The following is a 14,477-nucleotide window of genomic DNA, read 5'->3' on the forward strand; positions in this document are numbered from 1 at the left end:
TGAGGTTCACTTCCTGTCCGTCTTCAAAAAAGTCCCCATGAAACTAACCCCAAACACATGGAGACCCCATAGCCTTGCATGCCCTTAAATTATAAATGTCAAAATATTAAGATTAATTATGTTTAAACAGTACCAAAGTCACCATTCAATTATGATTGGACAAACTCTTTTCTAAACTGAAGAATCATTTTAATCTTACCATGCAAGGAGATTCAACAATAGAATCTTCGTTCAAACGTTTGAATCAAAATTGTGTACTTTTATAATAAAGTGAGCAGAGAAGGTGATGTAAAAGTTTTATTCAAATACTTGAATGTCTCGAACAGATTGAGTCTATACACCAGTGCAGAAAACGTTAAATAAAGATAAATGTATCTCTAAAGGGGGGAAGACACAGTGATATGTCCCATGCAAACTACTCCAGCAATGAAACAATCCAGTCCGCCTTAAAATACATACATTTCGTAATCCTCTGATATGATTTGTAAAGACAGATGATGTGTAATGTTCGGGGTATACTTCAACTTAAACAACAACCTATTTTTGATACGTTTTAGTAAATTAGTTTGAGTGAAAGATAGCATATTGTTGGGGGTTACAGCCTAACTACATTTTTGTGAGTTTTTGAGTTTTTGTTAAGCCTTATTTTTAATACAAATTTCCGAAATTGTAAACCAATAATTTTTGTATTGTATTTTGTATAAATGACCAACACAACTAGATTTTATTCAGTAAAAAAGGCACAGAATATTTCTGAATATCTGCCTGACCTTCATATGCTGCTTAACAACTAGGAGAGGTTGCATGTCAAATTTCAGCCAATCATCTTGTAGCTTTGACTTGTCTTCTTAACTCCATGGTGGGACACTCAGGTCATTGTTGTGAGCCCGGAGCAGTGGCTGTATCTGCTGGTTGTGAGGCGGCATGTCAGGGGCGGGGCTTAGGAGATAGAGATGGGAGATAGACCGCAGACAGAGGCGTTATTCTTTCCCAGTGGTGAGCAGTTTGAGAGCCTTCTGCAGATTCTGGATGGCTGTGGACACATCCTCGTACTGAAGGGCACTGCCGGCGTATTTACAGTATTTCTGAGCCCGAGTGAAGTCCTCCGCAGAGAGAGATACGCCACCTACAGGAAAGACACAACAAATCATTAAAGAAAAGGATTATTGTCAAGCAGATCAAACATGAAATACAACCACAGACGGGTGAATAGAATAACAGAATATGATGTTAAAATATATTTCGTTCATTCATTCTCTCAAGTGGGGAAACCTGTCAGGAGCAGTGAGCTGCTGTCAAAGAGCACTCAGAGACCCCTCTTCAGATCTTGAGCTAGGCTTGGTCAAGACCTCCTATTGCCCAGAGAAAATCCATGCAGACACAAAGAGGAACAAATTTTGCATATAAAGACCTGTGGGGCCTGGAAGTCAGACCTAGAACCTTCTTGTTGTGAGGTGAGAGTAAGTGAGCCACTCAGCCACCTTGACTCATTCAATATAGCTTTTTTTTTTTTTTTTTGCGACATTTTTAAGACACAAAAATTATTTTGGAAAAAATATATGATGAACTACAACTTTGGCACACTTCTCAAAGCACAACAGTAAGACACTATTCACACATCCTCAATGGTGGTAAGTTAATACTGAAGCTACATTTGTCCTGGGGCTGATGACAGATACAGGACGGCCATTCTGTGGCAATGGCATAGACTCCACCCACCATCACTCACTCATTCACTTTTGCAGAAAAGTCTTTCTATGAAGATTATTTTGACACATTCAGCCATACCTGACAACAGTTGAGATGAATGCATGTGTGTACAGTATCAACACGAGCTGGTGAATTGTTTCCTTTCTATGCCATTATGATATTTGTCCCTCAAATGATTCTTTTTCTATTCTATGACATAGTCAGAGTGTACCTCAAACATACTAGCTCATATCCTACTGTGATTATGTATTTCTAAATCCAATTACTTTTAAATTAGTCTATGACGCTTACAACTGATTACCGTTTTAGCATTTATTTTCCTTGTCTGAGCTCTGGTCATCACTCTCTCATGTTGACTTTCTGGAGCTCATTACAGTCTGGGCCTCCACCCTCCTCAGACCAGCTACACATTCTGCTCTTACCATCTCGGATCTGTGCCACCAAAAATCTAAAGACCTCTGCAATATCCGAACACACAATTACACGGATGGATGAGAGTTTTGTTTTTGTTTATCTTTTGTTGATGTTCTGTTTCTGAATTTCTTGGTATTAATCTGAGTTTTATTGTCCTCTATTAAAACCACATTAAGAATTTCTCATTATGATGATGAGTTTACAATGAGCTTTGTATTTCACAAGTTGCTGATATCATGTACTAATTAGAAAAGACTGTGAAACAAATCAGATACTTAAGTTTTAACAAATTTAATTTCATTATTTGTCAATTATTTAGGCATACATTAAATTTCAGGACAGAGCAATCTTTCCCTTGAACAGCATTTCTTTCTGTGTCTATGTCTATGGTGCAGTGAGCCTGCTCACCGTGATAATGCATGGTTTCTATGGTACTGTTTTACAGTAAAAACACCTGTATTTTAATGAATGCCAGGTATGTAAATAAGTTTAATGCCATACAGTGGCGCATACCAGGCAAAGCAATATAATCTCCATGGAGACGCAGCAGATATTGGACACTCCAACATAAAAGATACATAAAGGTGCATTATGTATCTTTTATTAACTTTTTGTTGTTATGGGTCCCCAAGCCCACGTCTCTTTAGAAAATTCTCCTGAAAGTAATCTTTAGTACTCGTCTCCTTGACAAGATGTTTATGTCCCTATTGAGACCCTTAAGGAGTGAACATACATATTCACTCCTACATAGTGCTGCTTGGCTTTAAGAAAGACGTCAGTGCATGGACTACTATTTCTTTTCTTTTTAAATCATAGATAGCACGCTTTAATGGCTCCCTTTCCAAACCAACCCCACATTTCATGCACCAAATTGTGTGTGGATGGTTAAAGACATAATGAAATGTCCTGAAGAAAAGGCACTGCTCATTATTGGAAAAAGTCATTTCCTGAGCCCTCCATTTGCTCCTGGAGTACATCAAAATCATGACAGAGTGAAGGCGGGCGCTCACAGTTATCTAAATGCTAATCTTTAACACATTCTGTAACTTCCAAACCATTTGATCCGGGACCAGTTCCTCATCACAGCTCTCAAATTTCTCTATTGAAAGTCCTCCTTTAGCCCATGTCGAACCAGATTTTTAGCATAGGCCCTCAGGGAATTGGTCTAACTCAAACCAGGCTTAACAAATCCTCCCATCACAAGTTTTATGATTGAAGTGGAGGGTGTGTTCCCTTATCAAACTTATTATAATGTACAGCTGGAGGACACGTGCATAAAGAAAGGTTATGGAGTGCTGCTATATGTACAAGAGCAGGAAGTTGCCAGAAAAGTTATCAAAATAACAGCCCTTATTCCATATCAAAAATTGGTATAATAATATTTTTAAGATTTACTGCTGTTAAGTCTCTGGGCAAGACACTTCAACAAAGACTGAACCTTTTAGTGTAATTAGTGGTGAGGCTATCTGCCCCACGGAAACTTGGGCCAGGACCTTCACCCTGATTAACAATTTAACATCTCTGCCAACATAGTGTAGGAAAATAATTCACAAAATCTTGAAATGTAGTAAAAAAAAGTAAAAAGAGAACATGGACATAGTCAAGATACACCGTGTAAGAACAACCATTTAGGTACAAAGTGGACAGTTTTGGTTGGATGTGTTTTGGATGAGGAGTTCCCCCAATAACAACTGTGCAGTAACTGAACCCCTGTGAGTCCTGAGCCTCCGCAGACAGACCCGAGACCGCCAACTCAAACTCAACCAAGACCAGTTCAACTAAGTCCGGCTGTAAATCTGAAACCAGAAGTCAACCTCTGTTCAACTCAAGGTTTGGGCAAAGAATGGACGGTCTGTGGTAGAGTCTCCATGTTTTGAATTAATGAGAACTTCCTTGTACAATGTAAAAAAAAAAACTTAATGTGTGAACTTTATAGTACAGCTGTAGCAATATATAAGTGTAGTATTCCTCTGTTATATCTTTGCAATACATCTTAATCCCCTACAAATGCCCTGTTAAGCCGTTAGTGTCATCATTACAGTCATACTCCAAAGAACTACCAACGTTTTAAAAGGAACAGTCAATTCTTTATGTTGGCAGGTCAAACATTTCCCAAAGTATCATGGTCTGTGTAGTTCTCTCTGTACTCCATAATAGTTGTCCCTACATAAAAGTTCCTAAGCAATTTTTATCCAAGGCAAGCAGCACTGTGGCAAAATAATAATAATAATAATAACATTGTTTATACTCGAAATGGTAAAAACCTGTCAGTTGGACCCAAACGTGACATCGCTTTATACATTTTCAGTAGGCCACGCCCACATAATTGGGCCATTATATTTTTGTAATGAAGATGTCACCCTCAGTGCACCCTTCTGCGTTGAAAGCATTGAAACAATAACGTAATGACAGTAATTATTTGCCTGTACAATGGCTGAAACCCGCTGTTCCCCCTCTCACAGTACAGTAATGCACCTCTCACTGCAATGGCACTTATAAACCAGATTTTTGAGACAGAAATTGAATTATGCTACGACCATAAGCCTGTAATCCCCGAGCGATCTGCCGCCTCCTCTGAAAATGTGCTGAGCGAACAAGAGGCCAGACTGGAGGAAGATGGGAACGCGCCAACATCTACAGCAGTTCAACTCTACAGATCTGGAGACGAGAAGACGGCGTGCGGATGGAAAGTGAGTGCGTTTGTATGTAAAAGTTGCACTGCGTAACATTTCTGGTGGAGGACAAGTCATTAGTGTGTCTCCGTGAACATATTCTTTGTCTAGAATGTTCCACAGTATAGTGCTAAATGTGTATGACCTCCATGGACACGAGAAGGTGGCACCAAAAACACCTGTAATTGAATAAATGCGACATAGATTACATAGATACATTTGCTGCTACTGTGTTAAATTCAGAAGAAAGAAATAACTCAGACAAAGCAACAACATCTCCGTGGAGACAAGCCGCTATTCCAACAACGAGAAAAGTTACACAGCGTAGCTTTAAAGAGAAATGCTCAGCTACCTATCAGCACGAATCATACAATGGGTTTATACAAGTTCATCTTAACAGACCAAAACCATTCAACAGTTTTAAGGTGCTCGTCTCGCACAAAAAAGTTCAATTCTAGATAAACATTTGGCTCATTTGTGTTTTACATTGAATAATAATCCAATCTGGGCCTAAAACAGCAGTATACAGTGAATCTACCATTTCTTCTCACTGTAATGCCTAATAAGTCAAACCGTCTGGTACTTGTAAAAGATGTGACCTATGTCTAAATGGAATTGTAATTTCAACATTTACGTCTACAGATTGAGTCATAGCAGAGGTTTAAAAATAGAGACTTTGAACATATGCTTGATTGTGAATCTAAAGGGTTTTGCTGCCGTCAATAAGGGCTTTCACATAGAGTTAATTAACACACAGCGATCCATCTCCAGGCAACAGCACTGAGCCAATGGGTTTAGTCTCTGAGGTCCGCTATAATGGATATGAGGAGTGAGCCTATATAAAGAAATACACACACACACACACACGAATCATGATATCATGTTTTTCCATCTATATAATTTATGTAAACAATAGGTAAAAATCCTCCAGCTAAGGTAGTCCTGAACAAGTCTAGAAACAGGATCACGGAGATGGGAGGTGGGTCCCTGAGCACTGCGCCGTGCTGGTCATCGCTCATGAGGAGGTGTCCCAGCGGCATTGAAGGATGAGTCAGAAAGTAAGAGTAAAATGAACCAATGTGGCTTTAAATGAAACAAAATGCCATTGTCAACACACTTTTTAGTATATAACCCATATATATGATAGAATTATTCACATTATTATACAGGCATTTGTCTAATATCCAAGCTATTTTGAACTCACTTATCTTCTATTAGTTATTGTGAATTATGACAATCTACTCATTCTATTAGCACATGCATAGGCTGGTGAGTCAGAGCATTTACTTTACTCAAGAAAACTAAAACTTCATGGAATTGTCGCACTGTAGTGGAAACAGAACAACAGGAAATTTGCAGAAGGACCTGGGTATGTTTTATATTTGTTTGTGATATCTGGGAAAATGTCTCAAATATGAGGCATGGACTGGGCAGGAAATTGGACAAGATTTTAGATTAAAAACACAAAGACTCACCAAATGTTTCAGATAGCTATGATGCAAGTATTGGTTTTAACATCTGAGAGTTGTTTGAAGAATACTTGCGGTTAAACCAAATTTGCTCCAATTTGAATCTAAATTTAATCTTCCATTTCGTATCAAAATAAAGTAACTAGTAGTTTTAACCACAGACAGGCACATTGTCAAGAGTGAACCTTTAGGGAATATTTTATTTATATAATTTTTTTTCTGCAAGTGTATCTGCGTATCTGCAAGTTTACGCTAACTCTATAATTCAAAATACAAATTCCCTATGTTTATGATATGCACATGTGTTTAAAAGATGCATATTTAATATTGTTTTGGAAATAGAAATTATGGGTTAACTCAATAAAGAACTTCTGCTCTGGGCATTGACAATAACAACAACAACAGCAGCCCTATGACTAAGTTTGAAAGCTTGCACAATCATTTCTCTTTATCAATTGTTTCCTCAACACTTCTATCCGTAAAATCCAGTTTTTGGCAATATCTTCTTTGTTTTTCTTTCACTCCCTGGTTTTGTTGTTCATCTGAAGGGAGTGATCTGTAGATCCCACTTTAGGGCAGAAAATATAGTGCCAAAACAAAATGTGAGGAAGCGCCAAGTTTGTGAATTAAAACCACATGTTCAACTTGGCCCAACAGTTAAAAACTCCACAAAACATTCAACGAGATGCCACAAGATGGATTTTCATTATTTATCCATCAGACCCAGCCAAATGATTCCCAAACACATTTATTTTAATTATATTGGAGGTATTATCTCTAAAAAGACTTACTGGAGATTTTGAATTATTCATGTCACCTATTTATCCGAGCGGTGCTGAAAATGCATTTTATTTCCCAAAAGTGTGTGGAGCAGTTGGTGAAATCTGCGGCAGCCAGACCGAACTAATCCAGCCGGGTTGGAAGCGTGTTATTAAATACTTTCTTAATTTACCGTTTAAGAGAAACAGCCACATTCACAATACTGAGCAAAGAGAAAGAGAAAGAAAGAGGGAGAGAATGAGAGAGAGGGGCAAAGGGAGAGAGAGGCAGAGAGAGAAGGGGGAGAGAGAAAGAGAGAGATTGGGGGGGCAAAGGGAAAGAGGAACAGAGAGAGAAGGGGGAGAGAGAAAGACAGAGAGAAGAGGGGTAGATAGAGAGGAGGGGGTATAGAGAAAAACATGGGTGAGAGAGGAGGAAAGGAGGGCAGAGGGCAAAAGAAAGAGAGAAGCAAGAAGCAGGAAAGAGAGGGGGTAGAGGGATAGAGACAGAGAGGAGGAGGGAAAGAGAGTGAGAGAGAGAGGGGGGGAGAGAGAAAGACAGAGAGAAGAGAGGCAGATAGAGAGAAGGAGAGATGTGGGGAGCATAGAGAAAAAAGTGAGTGAGGGAGGAGGAAACGGGGCAGAGGGAGAAAGAAAGAGGGGCAAGGAGAGGGAAAGAGAGGTGGTAGAGGGGAAGAGAAAGTGAGAAGGAGGGAAAGAGTGAGAGAGAAGGGGGAGAGAAAAAGAGAGAGAGCAGAGGGGCAGATAGAGAGAAGGAGAGATGGGGCAGAGGGGAGCATAGAGAAAAAAGTGAGTAAGGGAGGAGGAAAGGGAGGGAGAAAGAAAGAGAAGGATGGAAAGAGAGTGAGAGGGGAAAAAAGGGGGGCAGGGAGAAGGGGGGCAGATAAAGAGATGGAGAGAGAGGAGGAGAGAGTGAGAGAGAGGGGGAGAGAGGGAGAGCATAGACAAAATGTGAGAGAGAGTTGAGGAGAGAGCACGGGGCAGAGAGAGAGAAAGAGATGGACAGAGAGAGGGGCTGCATAGACAAAATAGTGAGCGAGAAAGGAGGAGAGGGGGCAGAGAGAGAAAGAAAAGGAGTAGAGGGAGACCGAAAGAGAGAAGGGAGGAGATAGAGAGGAGGAGGAGATAGAAAGGCGGGCGAGGGAGAAAAAGGGGGGAGCAGAAATAAGAAAATTAAGAGAAGGAGGAGAGAGTGCAGGGGCCACAGAGAAAGAGAGAGATGGAATAATGTATTTAAATCTGTGTGTAACAGTGGATATGGGGGAATTGTGGAGTTTGCAAAAAAAAAAAAAAAAACTCTTGGGAGGATTAGAAAATTATACAAACATGCCAAAATTAAGTCAAATTTATTTAGGATTATTAGTTTACTATTTTTTACAATTGTAAAACCATTCTTTAAATTATGTGGTTTCCCATAGCAACAAACTGAAGCAGACACCGGTTTATATTTGACATGGCTGACAAGAGTCTAATTAGCTCTGGTGCCGTCGCATGTGAGTGTACAGTGAAGAGAGATCAAGATATCGACAAACCCCCCTCTGACCAGACCGCACAGCACCCTGCCTCCTCCTCTGGCCGTAACATACATGTCAATTATCTCTACACATCAGATTTACTCAGTCTTTATACAATCCACCCTCATCATGAACCGACATTTCTGCTCCCGTTTGTCTCCGTCTTTCACTATTTCACACAGTGGCATAGCTTTTATTGCATAAGAATCTGTAAGGAAACCACTTTTACACGTGTTTATAATTCTATAGATTTGTCCATTTAACAAATTGCAAACAGTCTGTGAAATGCAGCATCTATAAATCCTGTCTTTTGGTCAAGGTTTTCAGAAAAGTACAAAAATAAACAACTGAGACGAGCGTTCTGATTGGCCACGGACGGAGCCAATGACAATGAGAGTCTGGAGAGTGCGATGAGACACAAAACAAAAAAAAGTGGTGGTGAGTTGTGTCTGGAGGTCGGTAATATGTTTTACTGTAGACCCTTCTAACTAACCATATCTTGATCCAGGCTTGAAATATCCATGTCAAGTCTTTCTCAGTCCAGTTTTTATTATTACTATTATAGATTTTACACTACTTGTCCATGATCAACTTGGGTCTTTAATCTGTGTGCAAAAGCTGCGATTTTAGAGAAAAAAAGATACAGTATTTGACAATTTTTAGTTTGAAATGGCAACTATTGTTTATGTTCAGGAAATTAACATTGGAAGAAATTTTAATTTGCCTTTAATAGAGGCAAAACAACATAAATGGATAAAAATTTTGGCTGATCAATACTAGAGAAAAAGTGCTTTTTTTTTCGTCATACAGTGCAGCGCTGCAACTATGACAGTAAAATTTTGCAAAAAAAGTTTCATAGAATTTGGAGCGATACATATATATAGTTATCATAGGTTCACAAATGAGACACTTTCTTCTCTACACCTATCTAAAAGCAGCACTGAGGTCCATTTTGGAGACAGGACCCCTGTTGTGTTCTGTCAGATAGAGAATATAAAGCTGACATTTCACATAAAGAGCTGTGAGTGCGGCTACTGTGGGCACATAAATAAACTCTAATCTTACACTTTGACATAACCTTTTCAAAAATCAATGTGTCACCCGCTGAGTTGCGCACACTTCTGGAGCTTTCCGTTCTTCTTCTGGTCAGGCTCAAGTTTGATCTATAGTGTTGGGTTGAGTTAGAAACATACCATTATGAGATGTAGAAAAACTGATTCAGTCTTTGGCCTTTTTCAGATAGTGGACATGTCAAAAAGGTGAATAGTAGTTTGAATATCAGTTCAAAAACAAACAACAAGAAAAGGACGTTTGACCTTTCTTGAATAGTTTTAGAATAGTCTTGATCAACATGGAAATACTGAATTCTATTGGAACAAAAATTGGTCCTTTTTTTCCTTCATTGTGGTGCAAGTAAACAATGATTTTATGAAGTTAATCCTACCAATTTAAACCTCCCGTGCTTCGAATACAGGTTTATACAAAAAAAAAAAAAGTTTAGTTCAAAGACTGTTATACCAACCACTACATTCAGGCTTGAACTTTAAAACATGCATAAACTGCTAAAATATGTTAACATCATACAAAAAAGATAACGGCCACACCAAATCAGAGCTCAGTGGGAGGGCACTCGAACGACCTCAAAGCTAAAAAACAAGGTTAAAGTCGTACTATGCAATTTTTCTAGTGAACGGTGCACCGCAGATGTTGCCAGGAATGTTCTACAGTATGGCATTAAACGTGGCACCACCAGGCCAGGTCATAGCTGTGGAGAGGCAATAGTAACAATGCATATATTTCAAGGTATTTTTGATAAATAAAAACACATGTAATTCATATAATTCAAGGTATGTTTTCGTGATTCTAATATGTAATAATTTTTCGCTTTTTGTTAAATCCCAAAACAGGCAAATTTAATGATAATTTTAGGCAAAGCAATAACCCTTACATGACAACCACGCTGCAGACTCCCCACCAGAAAAGTTACATAATACACTTTTAAGTTTTGCACGTTCTAAAACAGTTTCCATGGAGGTTAGCAGTAGAGAAATATTATTAAAGACTTGCTTCTCAAACAGATTTAGAAGCCAATTAACAGTCTTCACACCAATCCAAAGTACAACCTCCAACTTTATATCAAACATATGTTGGCATATAAGGTTTAAATTAGAAGGCTCCTCCGCATAAGCACGGCAACACACACTCTTTTTTCATAGCTGTAAATGTCCTAATAAAATGAGATGGATTCACAAGCACATTCCTGGTTTAAATATAGTGTGAATATAGAGTAAGGCTTTAGTGTAAAACATGGTGACACGGGTTGGAGATACTCTACTTTGATAAAGATTATTACATAAAACATTAACGGTCAATAATAATTCTTGCAACACATTTACGCAAAACAGGCAAAGTATGAGGTGTGTTGGCTAGTGATGCAAGAAAGTGTGCGCCTTCTTGTTTTCACCAACCACTTGTATCAGTATTGGGCACATGCCATTCAATAATTACATACAGACCACATTTTACTAGCGTTTGGCCTACTATACTAAATTCTCCATGGTTTGCCCTTATTTCTTTTGTCTACTTCCTATTTCTGGTTATTGTATTGTGGTTTGGGTACTTTGGTTGTCACTTCATTCAAACCACATCAGGCTTAAGAAAGAGTCAACCAGGACTTTTGTTTTTAGAGGACAGCAGCAGTGCCGAGAGGAACAGAGGTTGTCCAAATGAATCATTACTCTGAGTACTTTAGCAGCCTTTTATGTACGGCTGTGAAGTAATAAAAAGTAATGGGGTTTTAACCAAGTGGATATTGGTTTACCTTGTGGCTGGGCGTTTAGGAGACCAGGGTCGACAGCAGGCAGCGTTCGAGGTGTAGGCACTGGTTTTGGAGGCTCTGTTAAACAAAATAAATGAGTAATACCACTGCTTCTCTGTTTGTTTGATTCGTGTACTGAAGATTGCACATGCCTATGCTCAAACTTGACTGTTCATTATCAAAAAAGATCCTATTTATCATTAATGTATGAATGAAACAGAAGATTTTCAGAAGGAAATGGTCTAGACTTTAGACATTTACAGAGAAGTAATAGTGAAGAATATATAAGAAGGATGCTGATGGTGGATAGTCTGCCCCCTGCAGGTCTCCATGGAGATGTTAATGTGTTGCTTACAGTTCTATAATATGGCATTTAACTTATCTCCATGGAGACAAGCAGGTGATGTCAGCTTAGTTGCAAATCAGAGCTGTGGAAAGGCAACCCCACTCATAGTAAGAACGCATGTTTTTCAATCTTCACCTGCAGCTGAATAAATGCAAAATAGATGCCATACTGCGTAACATTCCAGACAAAGCAGAACATCTCCAAGCATGGCCCTTTAAGGATGTTCAAAGACAATGAAGTTAGGTATTAAAAAGAGAAAGCAGAGGATGAAATGTAGCAGAGGATTCCCTGTGGGCACTTCATTATTAGGACAGGGTGATATTGCCTGATTTTTTAAATAATAATATTTGTATTTGTTTTGAGCTATTTAAGTCATAGCCATAAGTTTTGTTTCCGCTCATCAAGTCGTATTCTTTCATAGTCTTTAGCCTCTGCCTGCTTTAGTCATCAGTAGTTGTATTAGCCGCAATCTCTGTCTGCCTCTCCTCAGTTGCTGCCAGAACCTCAATATCCCAGAAAACAATATCTCTCATGTATATCACAATATGACACAGCCATATGATTATTTATTTTATCCATTCTCCTCCATGCATCTACTGCTACAACATGTCATTCAATTTATTTTATTTCTATAGCACATTTGAAAACAACTTCAGCTGCCCAAAGTGCTTCACATAAAAATTCAACAAAAACAGATAAATAAAGATAATATGATACATAAGCAAAAAACAATAAAACACTAAGTTATCCTGTCTAACCAGTATTAAATGCCATTGAGAAGAGGTGGGTTTTCAGTCTAGTCTGACTGAGAGGATCTGACAGGCAGAGGGAGGCTGTTCCATAGTCTGGGTGTTGCCACAGAAAAGGCTCTGTCACCTTTGGTTTTGAGCCTGGTTTTGGGCACAGCCAACAGGAGCTGGTCTGACCTCAAGGCTCTGGGTGGAGTATCGGGCTGCAGTAACTCCCTCAAATAAAGAGGACCCATAGAGTATAAACATTTAAACACAATTAAAAACGTTTTGAATTGCATCAAAAATGAAATAGGAGCCAGTGCAGGATGCACAACACAAGTGTGATTTACTCTTGTCTCTTTGTTTTTGTCAGCAGTCTGGACATTCTGCAGGGAGCCCTGGTCCAGCCCCACATACAAAGAATTACAATAATCCAGATGCGACATTACAAGTGTGCAGATTGCCTTTTCAAAATCCGCCTGTGGAAAGTAGGGCTTTACTTTAGCAAGGAGGCTCAAAAGAACTTTATGGAATGAAAACTGAAAGAAGCTGGGCTTTATGACAGAGCTAATGCGCTTGTCCAATTTGAACACATAGTCCACAATCACCTCAAGACAGAGGACAGAGGACCCATCACACTGTCATGTCCAAGCAGTGGGTTAGTTTGGACAAACACCACAATTTCAGTTTTATTTGAGAACTGCAGATTTCCCAGAGTCAACAGTTAAAAGCAGGTTATTAAAAACGTTTAAAAGAGCTGTTTCGATACTCTGCTGGGATTTAAAACTAGATTGGAATTTTTCACCAATTTTGTTAAGATTAAGGTAAGCCTGCAGTTAGTCATATGCTTCTCTAACACCTTAGACAAAAAGGGTAACCTAGAGATGGGTCTAAAGTTAGAAAGAATATTTGGATCAAGATTAGGCTTTTTGATGAGCCGTTGGACCAAGATATGTTTCAGGGCAGTGGGAAAACAACTAGGCATCAGACAAAAGTTCACAACATTGGCACTATAAGGTCCAATAGAATCAAAAACATCCTTGAACAAACGACTTGGAATCATATCTAGTGGACCCAATTTTTTTTTAAGTCTGAGAGAGACACTGGCTCAAAACACTAAAAGACTGAAGTACAGACTGTTGGAGCTACAAGGTCCACAACAGAGGGCAGTGGCAACAGTGGCAGTCTAAGGGCAAAACTTTTTCATTGTTTTCACAAGGTCTAGATGAGGGCAAAACAACATTCACGTTAAATGGATTTACAAGAGACTTGTGGCAGTTTGTTGACACCAAGTCTGATATAAAACTACATTTGGCAGCTTTAACTGCCCTCTGATATTCAACAAGACTGAACAGACAGAAAACAACACAGCAAAGTGGTCTAAAAAGTGCGTTTCGTAAATCTCAGTCATCATCAGTTTTACATCAATACCAAAGGACAACAGGGTGTGTCCTTTCCTGTGTGTCGAGCCAGACACCAACTAGATTATGTTAAATAACTCAAGTATAAAAGTCTTTTGGCAGAGGTCTGGATTCACAACAAATATGGATATTAAAATCAAATTAAAATCCCTGATAATCAAAAACTGTTCATAGGACAGTAACAGGCCTGTCAGGATATCTGTGAAGTCCTGAATAAAATATTTATTGAACTTTGGAGGGTTATACACCAAAGCACACAGGACCGGGGTGTCAAGGCTTATTGCGAAAGTCTGAAACTCAAAACTCGAAAATGGAACCTGACAATAGATGTAGCTGGATTTGTACACTGTTGCTACCCCCCACCCCTCCCACCCCCCCACTCCCCTCCACCCCACCTCTGCCAGTAAACTGAGGCGAGAACAGATAGAAACAGTCAGGTGGTAAAAATGCTGAGAATGGGGAAGACTCACCGGCTTACAGCCATGTCTCCATGAGCAACATAAAATCCAGTTTCCGCGAAAGTGAAGAGATCATTTAGGAGAAATGTTTCATTAGCTAGCGATCTAGCTAGTGATTAGGTCTATAACCTAATTCAACTCCAAC

At 39.1% G+C, this 14,477-nt stretch overlaps 1 protein-coding gene across 1 annotated transcript in view; it reads right to left on the bottom strand.

Annotated features, from left to right (window-relative positions):
* Positions 1 to 279: 279 nt before the first annotated feature.
* The window catches only part of vta1 (vesicle (multivesicular body) trafficking 1), a 55,245-nt gene continuing 41,047 nt past the window's right edge, over positions 280 to 14,477 (bottom strand). The window contains exons 7-8 of the mRNA XM_033991144.2: positions 11,380 to 11,454; positions 280 to 1,126 (exon numbers count right to left, since the gene is read on the bottom strand). Of these exons, the coding sequence (XP_033847035.1) occupies positions 981 to 1,126; positions 11,380 to 11,454 (221 nt within the window). The 3' untranslated portion in view covers positions 280 to 980. The remainder of the gene's footprint in view (positions 1,127 to 11,379; positions 11,455 to 14,477) is intronic.

Source organism: Periophthalmus magnuspinnatus, chromosome 24 (genome assembly GCF_009829125.3).
Source record: "Periophthalmus magnuspinnatus isolate fPerMag1 chromosome 24, fPerMag1.2.pri, whole genome shotgun sequence".
In the NCBI taxonomy this organism is placed as follows: Eukaryota; Metazoa; Chordata; class Actinopteri; order Gobiiformes; family Gobiidae; genus Periophthalmus; species Periophthalmus magnuspinnatus.